Source organism: Panthera onca, chromosome B4, assembly GCF_046562875.1.
Source record: "Panthera onca isolate mPanOnc1 chromosome B4, mPanOnc1 haplotype 2, whole genome shotgun sequence".
NCBI lineage: Eukaryota > Metazoa > Chordata > Mammalia > Carnivora > Felidae > Panthera > Panthera onca.
The window spans coordinates 116,305,874-116,327,685 of NC_138345.1; the positions used below are offsets into that span (position 1 = coordinate 116,305,874).

The 21,812-nt window shown below is 36.9% G+C and overlaps 1 protein-coding gene across 9 annotated transcripts in view; it reads right to left on the reverse strand.

Annotated features, from left to right (window-relative positions):
- Positions 1-889: 889 nt before the first annotated feature.
- The window catches only part of USP44 (ubiquitin specific peptidase 44), a 55,040-nt gene continuing 34,117 nt past the window's right edge, over positions 890-21,812 (reverse strand). For 8 of the 9 annotated variants that reach the window (XM_060656720.3, XM_060656718.3, XM_078449600.2 and 5 more), the window contains 5 exons: positions 15,314-16,808; positions 11,421-11,616; positions 9,159-9,267; positions 3,924-4,129; positions 890-2,748 (listed from right to left, as the gene is read on the reverse strand). In XM_060656720.3, coding sequence (XP_060512703.1) covers positions 2,549-2,748; positions 3,924-4,129; positions 9,159-9,267; positions 11,421-11,616; positions 15,314-16,738 — 2,136 coding nt within the window. In that variant the 5' untranslated portion in view covers positions 16,739-16,808 and the 3' untranslated portion in view covers positions 890-2,548. The remainder of the gene's footprint in view (positions 2,749-3,923; positions 4,130-9,158; positions 9,268-11,420; positions 11,617-15,313; positions 16,809-21,812) is intronic. The other variant, XM_078449601.1, reaches the window with a different exon arrangement.

The window sequence follows — 21,812 nt, forward strand, 5'->3', positions numbered from 1 at the left end:
AATAGCTGGAAGAAATATGATCTTGTAAATAGGAAAGCTGTCACTTAAAAACATTGTATTGTTTACCTACTAGCCATGTATCTCTTGAAATCATTTTGTTATGTTTACAATGATGTACCTTATTAGTAACAAATTATTAGTTGATGTTTAACAAATAGTGCCTTTAGTAAATTATTTTACAACCAAAACACGTTGTTTTTTGTTAGATCAACTTAGCCGAATGTAGAAGTCTACACTAAGATGTACAATAAGAAATTTAAGTTTCTGTTCATTGGCTAGGTTTTGGTTTTGTAAATTTAATACATCTTTTTATATCCATTTTAGGTTTGTAGCAAAATTGAGCATCAAGTACAGGGTTCCCATATACCCCCTTGACCTCACACACAGTCTTCCGCCTAGGTTTTAGTTTTGAGGGATTAAAAAGTAAAAGGCTCGGGGCGCCTGGGTGGCTCAGTCGGTTGAGCGTCTGACTTCAGCTCAGGTCATGATCTCACAGTCTGTGAGTTCGAGCCCCACGTCGGGCTCTGTGCTGACAGCCCAGAGCCTGGAGCCTTTTTCAGATTCTGTGTCTCCATCTCTCTGAACCTCCCCCGTTCATGCTCTCTCTCTCTGTCTCAAAAATCAATAAAGGTTAAAAAAAAAAATTAAAAAAAAAAAAGCTATATGCATACATATAGGTGTGTATACCTTTAAAAAAAAAAAGGGTAAGTCACTTTCTTTCTCATATATTTTTATATTGAAATAAGTACTGAAACATCTATACCATTACAAACAGCAGATCTTCCAGAGTTGTCTTTAAATTATCTCCCTAAAACCAGGTGCTAAAGTGTATAGCAGTTTACCCAAGTATAAAGTAATCCTTGAAATTAAAAAAGGCTAGACTCAGGTATCTTGACCACATAAATCTTTAATGAGGTATAATTACGTTAACAGTTGAGGTAACAACTTGCATAGGTAATTAAGTGAAAGATTTTAAACTTTAGCCATTTAATACTCAGGCTGTATTTTGGCATAAATGACTTGTCTGTTCAGTGATAAATTCTCATTGCACTTCATCATCAGCTGCCCCAGCAACTTGGCTCTCTGAAATTTAAGGAAAATTTGCTAATAGAGGTCCTTTTCAAGCTTATACTTAATAGATGAACACTGGCAAAAAACAGCATTCTATAGGGTATTATCTTTCATGAAGATTTTAACCTACAAGCAAACCTAAAAAGAATAAATGATCTTCCAGTGGTTAACACTGAGCTAAGATGTGAAATAGCTGATCTATAGAGGTTAGTGGATGATAAATTAGCAGCAGTAGGATTTTAAAGAGATCTAGTAAGATTATTTGGGAAGAGCAAAGAGTATTTCATAACATATAATAAAATGGAAGTTTAGATAGTTTTTTTAAAAGGGCCAAGTATTTGAACATCTGAGGTTCCTAGTCTTCACATAATCGGAGCAAGAGTGAGTAATCCAAGCCGATTTAGAAAATGAGATTTAGAAAAATTATTTAGAAAAATGAGATGCTGAACATCTTGCCCAGTTGCCAATTTTGAACAATTATCTTCTCTGTCCTAAGCAATTTTTTCTCTTCAAGAAGACTTATTTTTTTCCTTTAAACTAAAAATCTCAAGATATGATACAGTACAAAGCTTTTAAGAGATCTAATGTTAAACATACAAAAAAACCTCATATCCAAGTTAAACTGTACTTGCTTACCATAATACACTGCTGAATTCAGATTTTTGATAAGACTGCTTTATTAGAATCTGGACAAACCTGTTTGCTGCCAAACAAATCATTATAAGTCTGAGCCATCATTGTTTTCATGTCCACAGTACTGAAGTAATTTAAATATACTACTTACAAAGCTGTCATTTTCATTTGTATGAAGTTTGACTATGCCAAATAAAGAACAATTATTAAAACTTAATACATTTTTGAAAAAAATGAAGTTCCTTTAACCAAAGGAATGTTTGTTCTGAGTCCTGTAACACACAAAGCCTCAGGAGTATCAATTTGTGTGACCGATGAGTATTTAGGTAATACCTTGGTATTTCACAGTGAATGTAGTAGTTTAACTGCCTTCAAGGGGCAAAGGTAACTTCACTATGCAAATGGCCTGAAAGAAATTTTTTCTTTTTTGGTAATATCATTAGTGAAGACTATCTAATTTCCACCTAATAAGAATTTGTATAGAAAATACCTACAAAAGCTAAATAAAAAATGTATAAAATGATGCCACCTGAACTTCAGTAAAAGATTGCACAAATTCATGATCTGAGCCAATTAAGACATGAAAATATAAAAGAAGTAATGCCAGTATGAAGTAAACACTGAAAGTTTAAAACTCCCAAGTACTTGAGAAAAGTTTAGTTACCTGCTGTCATACATGTTTATGCTAATTTTGTCTCTGTAAAAACAGTTTTGTTGTGGATACAAAATGTAGAAACTGTGCACTGAATCCTAAGTAAAAAATTAAAACAATGAAGCTCAAAATTGTAAGCCCTTTTAAAAAGTATATATAAAATCACAAGAAGAAAGCCCCACTGTCTTTGGATCAGCTAAGGATTTCATTAGAAGAGGTATCAGCTTCTTCACTGGGATGTTGGCTACCAGACAGGAGTTCTGGAGGCAAGAGTTTAGAATGTCCATTCTCAGTAACTCGCTGGGTATAAAACAAGATATAAGCTTGGGCCTTGCATACTTCATCCATAGTGCACATGCTTAGCTTGGAATCATTGCAGTGTACCCAGAACCCTAGAGTGAAGCACAGAAATATACCTTAATGTTTATAAAGGAATTTTAGAAGTTTCTAGTATAAATTAAAATGGATTTAAAGGTATTAGTTTCAGTAAGAGTTAAAGTTTCTTTGAAGGGAAAATAATTAGCCAACTCCTTTCTTTTAAATAGTTTGGGCAGTATGTTACTCTGGATTTATCTACCTTTATTCTACAAGTAGTTTTAAGTTAAAGAATCTGATTAGTTCACCTGACACAATCTTTAATTCCAGGTATCATTTTACCAGTTAATGCTTTTGCTACTAGTCATACTGTAAAGCAAACAGTGTACAATTCACTCTTGGTAGTTTATTGTTAAATTAATTGCCTTCGTGGATTATGTGGGCTTTCTGTCCACACGTCTTTTGTGTTTATTTTGTGTAGGGTGAAGGGAAATGGTATGAATGTGGAGGCTCAGTCTTCGTTCAATAGTAGGTAAGGAAGGGAAATAAAAAAACCCTAAGTCACTTGTTACCTATGAAGACTGTCCTTGAGGGTCCATGGAGGCAGTAAATTAAAGTGAGTTTTGTTAAAACCTAAACTCAGAGTTTATTCTAAGTATCTGTGATCCCAGTGTATTAGATGGTCTGTTCTCTAGCAAAATTAACTAGATGAAACCAGTAAACAGAGGACTTGCCCTTAGAAATAACGCCTGTAATAAAAGATAGCACTAGGGTGCCTGGGTGGCTCAGTTGGTTAAGTGTCCGATTTCGGCTCAGGTCATGATCCCACAGTTCGTGAGTTCAAGCTCTGTGCTGACAATTGGGAGCCTGGAGCCTGCTTTGGATTCTGTGTCTTTGTCTCTGCCCTCCCCCACTAGTGCTCTTTCTCTCTCTCTCTCTCTCTCTCTCTCATAAATAAACATGAAAAAAATTATATAAAAAAAGACAGCACTGAATTAATGCAACCATTCTTACTATCTTATTGCTACAGCCTTTGAAAGTCAAAACTACTACAATCCTGCAGAAAATATCCATTTTCTGCACAAACTCTCAGTTTTTTTATGAACTATAGAAGTATTCTTGAAAGAAAACAAAAGGTCAAGTGGCTTCACTTAAGATGATTTAGTGGTCAATTTAGAAATTGTAAATCCTGAACTCCAGCTTCAAAATTTGACCCAAGATAAAATACTTTTCCCCATCTACCCATCTATACCTCCTTCAGAATTATAGCAGTAGGCAGTGTAGTGTCCTGAGCCAAATCCTTTCCCATGGTGCATTACTACAGCAGATAAGTCATAGATAAAACATTCTGGTCTGAGGGATTTCAGGGATTCCCTGCAGCAATAAGGCTCCATGTTTAAGATTTCTTCAAAGCCAACATGAACACCAATTTTCTCTCGGTTATTACGTCCTGACCACCTGTGAACAAACCAGGGTAAAATTATTTAAAAAAAAAAAAAATCAATGGAATATAAACATGTGCCAGGTTCAGACAGTCATAATAATAGGTCTCAGTATAGAATACAAAGTATCATATGTAAAATAATGTAAATATAAAATCCTTTCAATGCTGAAGGTGGCTATAAATGGAAGAATTTAGGCTTATTAAACAGGTCTAGTCAGGTTTTAAAGTATCTGCCTTCTGTAGTTAGATGATAATATAGGAAGAAAATTAATATAGGAAGGAAATTATGGCCCTGTGGCAGTTTCCCCCTTCTAATGGATTAATTTAAAGTACCAAAGGGTTTTTAAATTTTTATTTATTTTTTTTAGAGATTGTATTTATTTTTCATTAAAAAAATCTTTTAAAGGTTTATTTATTTATTTTGAAAGAGACTTACAGAGTGCGAGTGGGGTAGGGGCAGAGAAGGGGAGAAACGAATTCTAAGCAGGCTTCGCACTGTCAGCACAGAGCCTGACACGGGGCTGGAACCCACAAACCTAGGATCATGACCTGAGCTGAAATCAAGAGTCGGATGCTCAACTGACTGAGCCACCCAGGCACCCCTAAAGATTTTAAATAATCTCTACACCCAACAAAGGACTTGAGCTCACAACCCCAAGACCAAGAGTTGTAGGCTCCACCAACTGACCAGCCAGGTGCCCACCAAAAGGTTTTTAATTCTCTGTTGCCTTGTCACACCATAAGGGAGATACCCCAGAAGCTAGAGTTTGTACTTGGGAAACATACTCTGGATCCTTCTTGGCCAGATGTGGAGAAAAAAACAGAACAAAACCTCTAATTCTTCAGAACACTTCAGAGCTCTTAAAAAAAAAAAAAAAAAGGAACTGTGACCCTTCCTTGTAAGTCAGCAAAATACTCATTAGGGATAGAACTCTAATAGTGCCTCTATACTGTCCTTTTCCCAGCCTGTTGGTCATCCTTCTTGGTACTAGATCAAAACATGGCAAACAATGTTTTTATCATACACAGAGTATGAGCTGGTGCTACAAGGGAAAATAATGTAATACATGGTTGTTCTTAGAAGGGATTATAATGCAGCTTGGGGTACTGTGGTGCAGAGACAAAAGACAGCCATTGATGAAAATATAATAGCATTAAAGTACTAAAACATGAAGTTATGATGGATAAAAATAAGTAGACAAAGGAGAAAGGAATATAGATAGGTTTTGTGAAGTCAAAATATGTGAAGATGGTATCAGTACAATATAAACTGGTATGGAACTAAAGGTGAGACTTGCAAATTAAATGGACTAAGACTCGTATCCCAATCCTTCCCCATGAAATGTATGAAAAATCCTACATCCAGTGCACCTTTAGTCAGGATGGAAGACCAAGCACGTTAAAAAAAAAAGGCACTTGCTTAACGTAAGTTCCTATAATTCTTATCATTCACAAGTTTATATTTTATTTAACCATAAAATTCAAACCTTACATTATTTAATAATGCTCAATAAACACTTGTATGCCATCTAAATAGACAATTGATTCCTATTGATAAATTTGGCACCCAGTTTTTTTCTGCTGATACAGTAAATTGTGGGTGCCTGGGTGGCTCAGTGGGTTAAGTGTCCAACTCTTGATTTCAGCTTAGATCATGATTTTTAAAAAAAATTTTTAATGATTATTTATTTTTGAGAGAGACAGAGCACAAGTAGGGGAGGGGCAGAGACAGAGGGAGACACAGAATCGGAAGCAGGCTCCAGGCTCTGAGCTGTCAGCACAGAGCCCGACGTGGGGCTTGAACTCACAAACCATGAGATCATGACCTGAGCTGAAGTCGGACACTCAACTGACTGAGCCACCCAGGCGCCCCTCAGATCATGATCTTGAGGTTTGTGAGTTTGAACCCTGTTTTGGGATCTGCACTGACAGTGCGGAGCCTGCTTGGGATTCTCTCTCACTCTCTCTCTGTCCCACTCATGCTCTCTCTCAAAATAAATAAAACACAAACAAACAAAAAAAAGAAATACAGTAAAATGATAACAAGATAACACTATACCCTAAGTGCACAGTGGTTTACTTCAAAGAGAAGGGAGAGAATAGACCGGGAGACACACGTGGGGAGCTTTTACGGTACTAGAAACGTTCCATTTCTTATGCCTTTTCAGAGGCTCCTGTATGCCCCTGTCCAATCCCATTCTCCCTTTTATCTTTTATATATCCTATATATTTTATACACTGGCAAATCTTCATTCAAAGATGAAGAAAAAGGAGAAAGACAAAGTGGTAAAGGCAGCATAAGCAAAATCTCTGAATCAGAAATAAATATGGCATGAAGGGTCAAAAATGTTTTGGGCAGAAGATGGAAAGGGAGTCAAACAGGTTTAACTCTAAGGAAAGCTTCAAATACCAGGTTAAAGCAGCAATTATGAAGAACAGGAAGTTCTTTAACAGTTTACAGTAGCCGATTCAGTACCAATTTATGTAACCAAAATTTGAGTCCTTTCAGTTTTTTCTTTACAGAATCTCTTTTATGTTCTTACCTCTCCATGCTCCCTGGCCCTGGAATACAACATTAACCTCCTAATTAGTCCTCCAGTTTCCACTCCACTTGATTTTATGCACAATGGCAGGTCTTGCCTGACTTCACTAAACCTTTTGTTTATACCCTTCCCTGTTCCTTCCTCCATACCTTTGTTCACGTTGCTCCCTTAGGCTAAAGTGCTCCTCCTTCTGTACATGCCCCATTCATTCACTTAGTAAATATTTTCGGCCAAATACTATGCACAGAATTTGGTTCTGGGCCTTGGGATACAGGAATGAAATAGACAACATTCCTGTCCTTACTGAGCTTCTGTTCCACTAGCAGAGGAAGAGAAATAAGTAAACTACTAATTGCAGGTGATGGGTTCTGCCATTTAAGCAGAAATAGGGTAGTATGATAATGAGGGTTGGGTGGTACTACCTTTTTTTTTTTTTTTTTTTTAGAAAAAAAAGAGAGAGCTTGAGCAAGGGTGAGGGGCAGAGGGAGAAAGAATCTTAAACGCTCAGCACGAGCCCGACACAGGGCTAGATCCCACAACCCAGGGATCATGACCTGAGCCAAACGCGAACCCTTAACTGAATGGGCCACCCAGGTTCCCTGAGTGGTTCTACTTTTAAGTAGGATGGTCAGGGAAGTCTGCTCTAAAGAGATGACATATAAACTCAGATCTGAATAATATAAAGACCCCTATGCCATAAGAGAGGCTTTGGGAACATCAGCTAACCCCCTCTTCTAAGTCTCTGATAAATCAATTTGTATATAATTTGTGATACTTAGTATTTCTATTTCACCACTATTTCTGTGCATGCCTGACTATAATCTTGAGAAAAGGAACCTACTTTATATTCCCCAAAGAATATAGAACATCTTGCATTAACCAGCACTCACATGTTATTTGCTGACTGTTCCTTTAACAGCTTCAATAAGTAACTAAAATAACTGACTAGAGTTAACAGTTAATATCTCTGGGAGGTGGGACTGAGAGGAAAGAGATACTTATTTTAGGCTTTTACTTTACCTTCTGTAAAGTTTGAATTAAAAAAATATATTATTGGGGCACCTGGGTGGCTCAGTTGGTTGAGTGTCTGACTTCAGCTCGGGTCATGGTCTAGCAGTTCGTGAGTTCGAGCCCCGCGTCAGGCTCTGTGCTAACAGAGCAGCCCGGAGCCTGCTTCAGATTCTGTATCTCTCTCTCTCTCTCTCTCCCTCCCCCTCCCCTGCTTATGCTCTGCCTCTGTCTCAAAAATAAGTAAATAAATGTTAAAATAAATAAATATTTTAATTATTAAAAAAACTTCACATTTTTCAATGTTTATTTATTTTTGAAGGAGAGAGAGACAGAGTGTGAGGTGGGGAGGGGCAGAGTGAGAGGGAGACAGCAGGCTCCAGACTCTGAGCTGTCAGCACAGAGCCCGATGTGGGGCTTGAACTCACAAACCGTGAGATCATGACCTGAGCCGACGTCAGACCCCTAACCAACTGAGCCACCCAGGCACCCCAATTATTAAAAAAACTTTAAACAAGCAAAACCCAATATGTATGAAAAACATGGTCTCAGTAGTTTTCAAGTCCTAGCACATAAAGTCATTTAAGAGAAGAATAAGCTTTAAGGTTAACATGGTTATTACAAAGTATGAAACCATATGCTTTGCTTAACCAACAGTTTTGCAAACTAATTCACCTGACTAGACATATTTCTGAACACTAGAATTTTTTTTTGTTTTTGTTAACTGCTCTTAGTTGAACTTATTTTTCTGAGAATGAAACAATTGAGCCAAATCCTCTAAGTTATAAAGACTTTTACACCCTCACTGAGCATATTTTAAACTCTATAAGCAGAAACTTACATGGAGAATAAGATTACTGAGCAGACCAAAATGGGAGGGGTCGACTCATTAGCAATGTATTCTACAAGGGAAGCAAATCAGAAGTTTAGTTATTAAATGTAGTGTTTACTGGTCAAGGCTAGAGATAATGACAGGATTTTTTTTGTCTTTAAAAAAAAGCAGAAGTAGGGGTGCCTGGGTGGCTCAGTCAGTCAAGCATCTGACTCTCAATCTTGGCTCAAGTTATGATCTCATGGTTCCTGATATCTAGCCCCACCTGGAGCTCTGCTTGGGATTCTCTCTCTTCCTCTCTCTCTGCCCCATGCACACACACTCTCAAATAAGCAAACATTTAAAAAGTAAGTAAATAAATAAGTGAATGCAGAAGTAGGTAGATGTTATTAAGTCATCTGCTAGCCCAGTATATACTACTAAAATTTGATTCATTATGTGTGTTAAGTTTTAAAGCATGATAAGCACAAGGAATGATTAAATTAGAAGTGTAAAGTTGGAGGGGAGCCTGGCTGGCTCAGTTGGTATATCATGTGACTCTTGATCTTGGTGGTGTTAAGTTCAAACCCCACGTTGAATGTAGAGATTACTTAAAAAATAAAAAATCTTTAAAACAAACAAACAAATGAAGCATGTAGTTATAATACCACTACAACTAACCTGAATCGTTTGAGATGTAGTCTGAGAACCTGAGGTAGGTGACAAACCATAAGCTGTTTTCGTGCCTCTGTGAGTACAACTGATTTTGAGGAAAACCTTCTACGTTTTGCTGTGATATCAAAGACAGAATGAGAATCAAATTTAAAGATACAAAGAAATGCTGAGTAAATACTTTAGACATGTATTATTAAACATCTTCTCTGTCACAGGCATTGTACTGTGCTAGAGATAAGGACATACTTGCTCTAAAAAAAACTTGTAAGTACAAACATGCATACACACAACTTAAGAGCTAGTCAAGGTAGACAGACATGTACACAATTCAGTACATGATTTAATATAATCCTGCAAATAAGGCAACAGAATGATATAGTGCTACAATATTTAAAAATGGATTTGGCTATGCCAATTAAGAAGAAAACTTTCCCTAAACATACTTTAATATACACTTCCCAAATTCTTCATTTAAACAATTATCATGGTCAGTTCATTTACTGAATTTAATCAGAATCCCAGTGGGGACAGGTTCATAATTGCTCAGAACACCCTTCCCCACTTCCTGGCACAGCAGTCCTTTACCAGCTCTGTGTCTGAGGACTCCCTTGGTGTCTTGCTTTTGCTATTTTAGTACAAATCTTAAAACAGGTGGCATTTTAGATTCTTTCTGTTGTCTCCTCTGCTTCTCTTAGAGGTTCACCTATGAATTGTACCCTGCAGCTTCAGGCTGGGCCATTATCTACAAGTTTGCTCTGGATGCCTAGGAGCTGTCCTTCAACTTATACAGCAGCTCTGACTCCAGTCACAGCAATAGCTGCTTCTCCTGTACGGGGTGGAACCAGTCCCCTATGAGGCTATCCTCTAAGCCATCTCCACTTGCCACCAGAAGACTTTCCTCCAAGTCTCTGCTCCTGACATCCAGGAATCCAGCGCTGCTGAATGTCCTAGACCTACATTTGGATTGTCTCCCTGAATATATGGCCCATGTATAGCTAGATAAGTGATGTCAACTCCCTGACTTATAATTTTAAACACTTGCCTGTATGTATTAAATTAGAGTAGCTCTTTTAGGCCTTTATTTGGTAGGCCCAACACACACACACACAAACATATTATAAAATCATATTCTGTATTCATTCATAGTATCTTTCTATTCCCAGATTTGGTGATGAAAGCATCTAGGACCATTCACATTTATGTCCAAGAAAAAAAATACGTCACCATTTGAATTTGATAAGGTTTATTTTGTTCTAACCTCATAAATCTTAGGGTTATATATTTATAACAGAGTTCATATTAGACAGCACTCAGAAAATGTCAGTATAAGCCATTCTAAGAAAACCATCAATTGATGTGACATTTCTTCAATGCTGGAACATCCAATATTTCTTTTATATTACTTTAGAAGTTTAGTATCTAAAACTCTAGAGTCATTTTTTCCAGACATGGAAATTAGAAAGAATACTTGAAAATATATGGTATAAACACTAAGATGCCACATGTACATTGATAGAAAAGATAGACACCAGCTAAAGACACAACAGATCTGTCATGGTTTTATATACAATTTCCCTGGAGGATGATGCTTCTCTTTAACTGCAATGGCTGTTTCATCCCCCAGTGCTGGGTTCCTGTGCTCACCTCTATGACAGAGTTTCTCATAATAGATCTTAATTGTCTGTTTCTTCCATTAGGAATGTAAGTACCTTAAAAAGTATTTTATTTCTATCCATAGCAATTAGAACAATGACTAATATAGAAGAGACAGTAGATGGTTTTTGACTAAATCTTTGTTTTCATGAAACCAATTTCCATACAGCAGTCCCCCTATATATTATGTCCTATTATCTAGCTATGCATACACACACTTATACGCATATATTATCTATAGATCAGTGTTTTGATATGTAGCTAAAAGACTCAGCAAACATTACATTCAGTACTAAATAATATGCTTTCCTTTGACTATTCCCCGTTGCTACTTTATTCTGTCTCATATATTAAGTTTAAATTTCTTATTTTATGAATTCTTTCTCTCCACAATTGACTATAGGATAAATTCTTTTAATGTCATCAGAAGGCAAAACAAACACATAGTTCACAAATGCCAATTATAAAGTAGAAACATCTATCTCAATTTCTTTTGATGAACTACCAAACTTTATTTCCAGAACTACTACTTCAGGAATTTTTTACGCTTCCTCTCATTTGTGTTTCTCTTTGCTAATCTTAGAAAAGCAAAGAGAATATATAGTCTCTACTTACAGTTACACTGGTCACATACGTAGATTTTTCCTTCTAAAGCTTCAGTTTCTGTGAATTTGGCCAACATTTCAGTAACCAGACATGGCTGGGAAGTAATATCTTTTCCACTGCATTGGTATCTTTCTGGAAATTCCAATGACAAGTCCCAGAAAGGTTCTATGGTGTTTGATTTGTTGTCACATGCAACACATGTAACCTGAAAATAAAAATATTAGTTCCTCAGATTACAATCCTTCTGTCAAAACACTTACTCCTTTCACTATAGAGGTCAGTAAATTAGTTTTTCTTATGAAAATGCACCATCAGAATTCTGAATAATTTGCTTTGTATTATTTTCAGGGATTTTTTTATTATTATAATTTTTCCTTTCAATGACTGTCATTAAACCCATTATGTACTGGTGGGCTTTAACCAGTAGGCATTTAAAAAACTCCAAGGCCATTAGTCAAATCTGAATGTAGGTTTAAAAAAAAAAAAAAGACAACTGTGGACTCATTTAATTTGGTATATATGTGTGTGTGTGAAAGAGATTTATATGCATTTAATTTAATATGTTTAGATTATTGGACTTGTTCTTTGTCCTTTTTCCTTCCTCATCTTTCACTAATTTTCTCTCTCCAAATCCCTATAACCTCTTAACCATGATACAAATAAAATACTATTTGTATATTTTTATATATAGTATATTAGTACGTGTAGATTTTGAAGCCCTACCAATTGATAATTTCAAAAGCCAATACATTTAATGTAAATGGTGTCATACTCTCACTTAAAACAAACATCACTACATCAAAATCTTCACCAAATATAGGAACTACAAAGAATACGGGGCAGTTCTAACAACTGACATAGGAAATAGAGCAACTGGAAAGGGAAAGACTTAGAACTTCAGTGAAACACTCAGCAGGATTTAATGTTGAAGACAGACTACAAATCTAATAATCTCCACATGATAGATTACTAAACTCTTTCATAAAGCTACATTCCTGAAACAGGCAACAAAATAAAGAAGCCAGGTCTAATGTAGATTTTAGATTTAACAAATTGACACAAAGAAAAGAACACTCTTGGTGTTTGTCTGGGGACTCATTTGGGCCAGGTTTTAACCTTTTGAGAACAGTTTATTAAAGGAACCAAGCATCTGAATCTCCTGAGATAACCATATTCCTAAGAGTTTATTACATGTCTAAAGGAAGAGAGCAAAAAGCTGGCATAAAAATTTTTATTAATTTCAAGTCATCCATAAAAGAAAAAATAAACACACGGGCACTCTTGCACTATTCAAAATATGAAATATAAAATTCTTTCTGGAAAGAAACTTGTACTCAAGTATCGAAAGACCTACCTTTTGACAAAGTAATGCTACTTCTAGGGTTCTGTCTTAAGGAAATCATTAGAAAAAAATGTCTTATAACTTTATAATAACAGAAAAACTGCAACTATTTTACAAGTCAACAATATGGGAATGGGTAAATATATTATGGTATATACATATAATGGACATTGACATGCTGTAAAAAACAAAAAAAGGATAAAATATTCTAAAGACTGAAAAATCTTTACATCATAATGAAAAACTACAGGCACCTGGGTGGCTCAGTTAGCCATCTGCCTCCTGATTTTTGTTCAGGTCATGATTTCACGATTGTGAATGTTGAGCTCCAGTCAGGCTCTGTGCTGAACATGAAGTCTGCTTAAGATTCCCTCTCTCTCCCTCTCTCTCTCTCAACAACAACAACAACAACAAAAAAAAAAAAAAAAATGAAGAAAGGAGATAAATTCATCATGACCACACAAGTTGGGGAAAATATGTATAAATGTGCAGAAGAAAAAAAACTAGAAGGAAATATACCAAAATATTAATAGTTTTTATATGTGGATTGTGGAGTTATGGGATAAGGGGATGGTTTTTCTTTTACTGCATAGATTTATTGTATCATATAGGTCCTTGGGGTCTATATATTACCTCTATTTATAATAGTACATTAAAAAAATTTTTCGTTTAAATTTTTAGGTAAGTTCTAGGCCCAACATGGAGCTTGAACTCACAACCCCAAGGATCCAGAGTTGCATATCCTACCGACTGAGCCAGCCAGACACTCCTATAATAGTGCATTTTATTACTTTTTTCCTCTCTTTCTTTTTTTTAAGTTTATTTATTTTGAGAGAGAGTGTGTGTGCAGATGGGGGAAAGGCAGACAGAGGGAATCCCAACCAGGCTCTGCTCTGTCAGTGTGAGGCCCAATGTGGGGCTTGAACCCATGAATCATGAGATCATGACCTGAGCTGAAGTTGGATGCTTAATCAACCAAGCCACCCAGGCACCCTTAATAGTGCATTTTAAGCTTTTGCAGAAAAATGGTAGAAAAACAAAATTGCATGCAACACAAGAAACAACTCTAATTTGCTATTTGGCACAATGTAGAATCTTTACATTTCTGAAACATTAAGTGGAATAAAGATCACAGATACACCCAAGGAATAATTACATTTGAAATACTTAAACTACAGGCATGCATGGCTGGCTCAGTTGGTAGAGCATGTGACTCTTAATCTTGGGATCATGAATTCAAGCCCCACGTTGGGCACAGAGCTTCAAAAAATTTTTTTTAATGTTTATTTTGAGAGAGAGAGAGAGTGTATGAACAAGCAGGGGAGGGGCGGAGAGGGAGAGAGAACCCCAAGCAGGCTCCATGCTGTCAGTGCAGAGCCTGACACGTGGCTCCATCCAATGATGCTGGGATCATGACCTGGGCCAAAATCAAGTCAGACACTCAACTGACTGAGCCACCCAGGTGCCCCAAGCTTCAAAAAAAATTTTTTTTTAATATTTAAGCTACATTCTAGCAAAGTATGCTAATGTTATAAAAACAAAAGGTAGTATCATTACTGTGAAAGTTGAAATGAGGAACAGAGGCAGGTGTGCAAGAGGAAGGAAATGACCTAACAGCCAATTGCCTAAAACAAAAAAATTTTTAAGATCTATGCTATGGAAAAGTAGAGAACCTTATGTCTAGTAATAGTTTACCAACAAGTCCACTCATTAGAGTTATTAATTGGATTAAAGATCCTGGTTTTGTGATTCCTTTTCACAACAAGGGAAACTTTTACAGCAGTAATTAAAATAAAGGAAAATCATTTAGGATTATTTTCAATGAAATCACACTTACTTAAAATTTCCCTACCTACTTATTAAAGCTTTCAGACCTTGCCCTCGTGGGTTTTATAGAAAGTCTTCCAGGGCTACCTCTTGGTTCCTAAAATTATTCAAGTGTGTACCAAATCCATTCCCAGTACCGCAGCATCTTCAAATCTGCTCCCTAAGGCATTAAACCCTCTCTTCTCAATCTCTCAGAAAATGAATTTAATATTATCAACCTAAGAAGCTTTGTTTCCTGATTCCCTCTTCCCACAAAAAAAGCTTTTTAAAAAATGTTTATTATTTTTGAAAGAGAAAGAGTGTGCGTGTGCATGTGCAAAAGAGTGGGCGAGGAGCAGAGAGAGAGGGGGAGACAGAGAATCCCAAGCAGGTTCCACACTGTCAGTGCAGAGCCCTGCACAGGACTCAGGACTCAGGACTCAGGAACCGTGTGATCATGACCTGAGCTGAAATCAAGAGTCGGATGCTTAACCAAGTGAGCCAGCCAGATGCCCCAAAAGCTTTGATACCATAGATGAAAAACTACTTCCAGTGATTCATGAAGGAAACACATAAATGAGTGAAACACTGTAAATGAATAAGCTGACTTCTTGACACATATTTGTAAAAGCAATCTATTCTGACCTGAAAACAGTCCTCTCTAACACACTAGATAAACAGAAAATACACATTTTTTTAGGCTTCGTTTTATGAATTCCCCAAGATGAAAGTAAGATTAAAAACAAATCCATACCTGACTAAGTAGTTGTCCATGAAAAATATTATTCACAACATTCAGAACCTGTTTGATAAGTTTCCTTTGAGAAGTGGGGATAAGAGCTGGTAACCTAGTACCAGTTGTCTCTAGTTCATGTTGTATTTTATCCAAAAGTTCACAGAGAAATTCCTGAGCATCCTGTTGGGCATAACCACGAAAAGCTGGAATTAGTCTCCACACGGAGTGTAGCATAGCAAATGGTGAGACTAAGGCCCACTTTCCAGACCACATGACTTGGAACAAAGTATGCAATTCATGACAGAGAGAAATGTATTGTGAACTTGGTTCCTTTGGCTGAATAAGTTCCATCTTTCTACTCTTTGATGCTCCACCACTTAGTCCTAATGATAAACTTGGATGTCTGGAGGGAACACAGACTGTATCTTTTTCTTGGCATTCATTCATTTGATATACTGTATCTGTGACTGGTGGATGCTTATAAGGTGATCTTGTCTTATCACTAGCTGTCACTGCCAGCCATCGGTTCAGATCAAGTTTTAAAAAACATTGCCGAAAAATAAGTAAATGACTCAACACTTGAAGAACAGAATTCATATAGCAAGTATTTCCCAAATTTCTCAATCCAGTTACACCAGGAGTTACTATTGGCCTTTGTTTACCTGAGGAGTCATTGGCTTTTTTTAATCTTACATCTTCTGAGGTAGGTACTACTTTATCTTTTGCTGGTGATGCTGGGGTTTGCAGTGGTACTTGAACAGGAACTATTTCTACTGTGGTAGACTGAGCTAGACCTTGCAAACGTAAACTCTTTCTTGGATGTATACTTTCCAATTCTGTTTTAACTTGATACTCTAATTCTTGTCGTCTTTTCTTCACTTCTCTTTTTGCTATTTTTTCCTGAAATTGTTCCTCTTGTCTTTTTCTTCCAATGGGTGATTGTTCAAACCAAGTTCGAAAAATTTTACCCATTAATATTCTTCTTCTATGCCAAAGAGCAGTATACATTTGATCTTCATTTTGAAGCAGAGATTGGGTGCTATCGTGTAAGTAATAAGTATCATCACTTGTACCCACAGACTGCAAAACCCTTCCACTACGAGTCGTGCACTGATAATTTTGACTTTTGATTGCACTTAAGGTACTTCGTAGTAACTTCAGGTCTCCAGTTGCATTATCATTAAGAACATAATCATCACAAAGGTAACAAAAAACATACATCTCATTCACCTCCAAGGCAACAGGATGACTGCTATCTTGAAAGTGCCTGACTGCATGTTCTTCAATGTATCTTCCACAAGCAACATGAGAACAGCTAAGGCAAGCCCAAATCGACTCAGTTGTATTGCAGTCCACACAATGCCATTTCTGAGGGTTGAGGATGGAATGGTCTTGAGCAAGCCGCAACTGCCCAATGTGTTTGCACTTATCCATTGTTAACATTTATTCAGTCTAGCTGAGAAACACATAATCCAAACAAGTCTCTGTTCACGATACTTGAGACATCTGAAAACTAAGCAGAACAATATCAATTTTTAATAAAAGCCAATATTTTTCTTTTTTATAAGGTATTTTTCCAAGAAAAATTTTTATAAATTTGCTTCCTTTGCTCCCAATTTGTGGGCTGCCTGTCATAACACCACAGGCAGTTCTTACCTGTCTTTTGTTCCGAAGCTCTCTAATCTCTCATCTGCCTTGCTCTAAAAAAATACACGCTTAACTTTCTCCAACAGGTTCCCTTTAAAAACTGTTTTTAATTTTCTGCCACCATCTACTGGTAGAAAGGGGGTAGTGCCCTCTTTTCAATGAACTAGAATAAGATCCATCCTTTCACCCAATAGTTGAGGGCAGTTTAAAGAACTACATTCCTTTTCTTAAAAATTAGCGTCGGCAAGACTGAAATATATCTCAGTAATGTCTACATTCTGAGACCCCTATCCAAATTGTTACTAAAGCATAATCATAGTTAACAGCATGAGTTCTGAAACAAACACTTAGAGATATGAATTCTACCTCTGCAACATACTGTTATATGTCTGATTTGAGCAAATATTTTAACTTCTCTAAATTTCTGTAAAACAGGGAAAAGTCATACCAACTTCAATGAAAAACTGAAAAAATATGAAATATTTAACACACAGTAAACCCCCAATAAATGGTAGCTATAATGGTAGCTACAGTGAAAAAATATGTATTTTAAGTAGGCTCTACGCCCAGTTGTAGAGCCCAACATGGGGCTTGAACTCTGAGATCGAGACCTGAGCTGAGATTAAATCAGATGTTTAACTGACTGAGCCACCCAGGTGCCCCTAAGATGAACAAATCTTAACATTCTATTATAGTCTATTTATTCAAATAAATCACATCGATATTTACTTAATTACCATTTTAAATTTAGCTTTCCACTAGTAAATCAATAATGACCTTTAATTCATGGCTCTGTAACATACTTTGAATTTGACAGACTTGACAGTTTACCTTAGGGAGGGAGAAAGACAGAGACATGCTTTTGTGTTTGAATAGCCTCTTAGGAATGTACAAGGATACATAAGCAAAGCAAAAAAGAAAAATAAGAAGTGGATAGCAATATAATAAATGTTTACATTCTGGTGGGCCTATGCACTATCTGAAATTATAAGCGTATTACAAAAACAAAAACAAAACCCCATCCCAACATAATAAAACAAAACAAAAAAACCTGTGTGGTTTTGACCCAGAAACATGTTCCTTTATGAGTTAAGAGTCAGGAAAACTTCTGCTACAGGATCTAAAAATAGAGGCATTTGGCTGACTTAGTTGCTTTAGTGTGCAACTCTTTCTTGATCTCAGGATTGTGAGTTTGGACCCCACATTGGGTATAGAGATTACTTAAAAGTAAAATCTTAAAAATAGATAAATAAAAATAAAGATAGTAGGGGTGCCTGCGTGGCTCAGTTGGTTGAGCCACTCTTGATTTCAGCTGAATGATCCCAGGGTCATGGGATGGCCTGAGTCAGGCTCCAGGCATAAGCAGTGGAGTTCTGAGTTCCAGAACTCAGAACATTTTATGTAGTATGATCAATACTTTCAAACTTTTAGGGCAGCTGATAAAAGGACACTATCCAAAATCTATAAATAACTTATCAAACAACCTCCCTCAAAAACAAACAATCCAGTTAAGAAATGGGCAGAAGACATGAATTGATTTTTCCAAAGAAAACATCCAGATGACTGACACATGAAAAGATGCTCAACATCACTCACCATCAAGGAAATACAAATCAAAACCACGATGAGATACCACCTCTCACCTGTCAGGATGGCTAAAATTAACAACACAGGAAACAACACGTGTTGGTGAAAATGTGGAGAAAGGGGAGCTTTCTCGCCCTGTTGGCAGGAATGCAAATTGGTTCAGCCATTCTGGAAAACAGTATGGAGGTTCTTCAAAAAGTTAAAAATAGAACTACCCTATGATCCAGCAATTGCATTACTAGGTATTTACCTAGTAAATACAAAGGATACAAAAATAGTGGTTCAAAGAGGTATGTGCACTCCAATGTTAATAGCAGCATTATCAACAATAGCCAAATTGTGGAAAGGGCCCAAATGTCCAACAACTGATGAATGAATAATGAAGATGTGGGGTATAGGTAACAATGGAATATTACTCAGCCATCAAAAAGAATGAGATCTTGGGGCACCTGGGTGGCTCAGCTGGTTAAGAATCCAACTCTTTTTTTTTTTTTTTTTTAATGTTTATTTATTTATTTTGAGAGAGACAAACAGAGACAGAGAACACAGCAGGGCAGGGGCAGAGAGAGAGGGGGAGAGAGAATCCCAAACAGGATCCCTTGGAGCCTGACTCAGGGCTCAATCTCATGAGTAAGATAATGACCTGAGCTGAATTCAAGAGTCAGATGCTTAACTGACTGAGCCACCCAAGCACCCCAAATGTCCAACTCTTGATTTTGGCTCACGTCGTGATCTCACAGTCTCATGTGAGATGGAGCCCTGAGTTGGGCTCTGAGCTGAGCGTGGAGCCTGCTTAAGATACTCTCTACCTCATCCCCATTTGTGCGTGTGTGCGTGTGCTCGCTCTCTCTCTCTTAAAAAAAAAAAAAAGAATGAAATCTTGGAACTTGCAATAGCATGGATATAGCTAGACTGTATTATGCTTAGTGAAAGAAGTCAGTCAGTGAAAGACAAATACCATAGGATTTCACTTGTATGTGGAATTTAATAAACAAAACAGATGAATATAGGAGAAGGGGGAAAAAAAAGAGAGGGAAGCAGATGGTAAGAGATTCTTTAAATTACAGACAACAAACTGAGGGTTGCTGGAGGGGACATAGGTGGGTAATGGGCTAAATGGGTGATGGAGATTAAGGAGGGCACTTGTGTTGAGCACTGGGTGTTATACATAAGTGATGAATCACTAAATCCTACTCCCGAAAACAATATTACACTATGTTAACTAACTAGGATTTAAATATAAATTTGAAAAGATAAATAAAAAATACATTTTTTTAGGACAGCAATATGAATTTCAATGGTACTTAGGTGCCACCTCCAGGCATCTAAGAAAGCTGCAAAGGTGAAGTTGATTTTTGGTTCCTTCTCACCAATTTTTTTTTTTTTTTTTTTTTTTTAGTAAAATCTCCTAGCAATCAGAGAGCCTCTCCCCCTTCATTTCTTAACTTTCAAATGTAGGGTGTATCATGAATATGGACTTAAGGCTGACCAGTCCCAACACTCACATGTGTACACATTTCAGGCACACATTTTTTCTTAAAATTTTTGAAGTTTATTTATTTATAAATAAGTAAACAAGCACAAGTGGGATAGGGGCAGAGAGAGAGGGAGAATCCCAAGCAGGCTCCACACTGTCAGTGCAGAGCCTGATGCAGGGCTCGAACTCATAAACTGTGAGACCATGACCTGAGCCAAAATCAAGAGTTGGACACTTAACCGTCTGAACCACCCAGACACCCCTTCAGGCTCATATTTCAAGTTTATTTCTCTTCCTTCAAAATTTCCTGAGGTCCAGAATCTGTTCAAATACAGTATTTTATTAGAACTCCTAGCATTCAACAGTAGTTGCTAATGGCAAAATTAAGACATCAAAGATTAATATGCTCCATTATCCTAAACCCTTCCACGTACTGAAGCTAAATATCTCATCCTTGACTCCTTTTTCTCTCTCCCTACACCAATCCTTCAGGAAAAAATGGTTGGCTCTATCTTAAAAATATATCGAGAACCCGACAATTTATTACCTCTACTGCTCTCACCCTGGTCCAAGTCACAATCAAGTCTCACCTGGATTACTGCAATAAGGCTCCTAAATGGTCTCCCAGCTTTGATCCTTGTTGCCACCAAGAGTTTACACAGCAACAGCATGCTCTTCCTATAAACCTAGACCACCAGGGCCCAGACCTGACACTTAAGGGGGTCCCTGCCCTAACCCTCTCCCATGATGTGGAGTCTGCAGAGTCAGGGGAAGGTGGTCACCTGGAGCCTGCACACATCCCAGCTTCCCTTTTAGATCCATTCATGGGTACCTAAGACCCAGAAAATTCCCTGCCCTAATCATCCCCAAGCCTGCTTCCAGAAACTATGGGCGATAAGTCACTGAAAAACTCTGTAGAGAAGAATGACATGATCAGATATATAGGTCACAGATGGATCTGAAATGCAGACCCAGAGGAAGGATGAATGATTAAAAGAGATTATTACTCCAGATATAAGGAAATTAAAGCTGCAGAAGTGTTGAAGGAAAGATGGGAGCAGAGGTAGATTAGCGTCAAACAAACTTTGGCTTAAAGAACTGGTTCAATATGGAGATTAAGATAAAAATGTAGGGTTCTCTTCTATCTACTTTAATGTGGTTTTTGTTGTTGTTGTTTTGTTTTTTTTTTTAAGAGAGAGAGAGCACATGTGAGCTGGGGAGGGAAGCAGAGGGGGAGAGAGAGAACCTTAAGCAGGTTCCACGCTCAGTGCAGGGGTCAATTCTGAGCCCAAAATCAAGAATCGAATGGTCATCCAACTGAGCCACCCAGGCCCCCTCTACTTTTGTTTTAAAAAGATTATATAAAAAATAAAATAAAAAGGATCATATAAAGAATACAGAGACAATTTAAACATTCCTTTCTGGCAAGTCAGACAATAATTATTAGTTCAACTTCTTGAGATGAAGATGGAAATGCTGCTTATTTACACTCAAGGGAAATTATTTCATTCTAAAATTTTAGAGGTGGTATGAGTTATACCTTGCATAACATTCAGAAAAGAAGACTCAAAAGAAAAGAAACTTCTAGAAAGAATGTATAATATAGTTTATTTTGGGGTTATCCATATTTTCAAATATCTAAATAAGCATGTTACTTATACAATAAATTTTAAATATGCATACTAGTATATAATTTAGCACATATGTAGCTAAATTATACACAAGCCTCTTTAATCTCTTCTCTGTTCTGCAAATACATTCCTAATTGTTACTAAAAAATCTATTTACATGATGATGGCAAGGTTC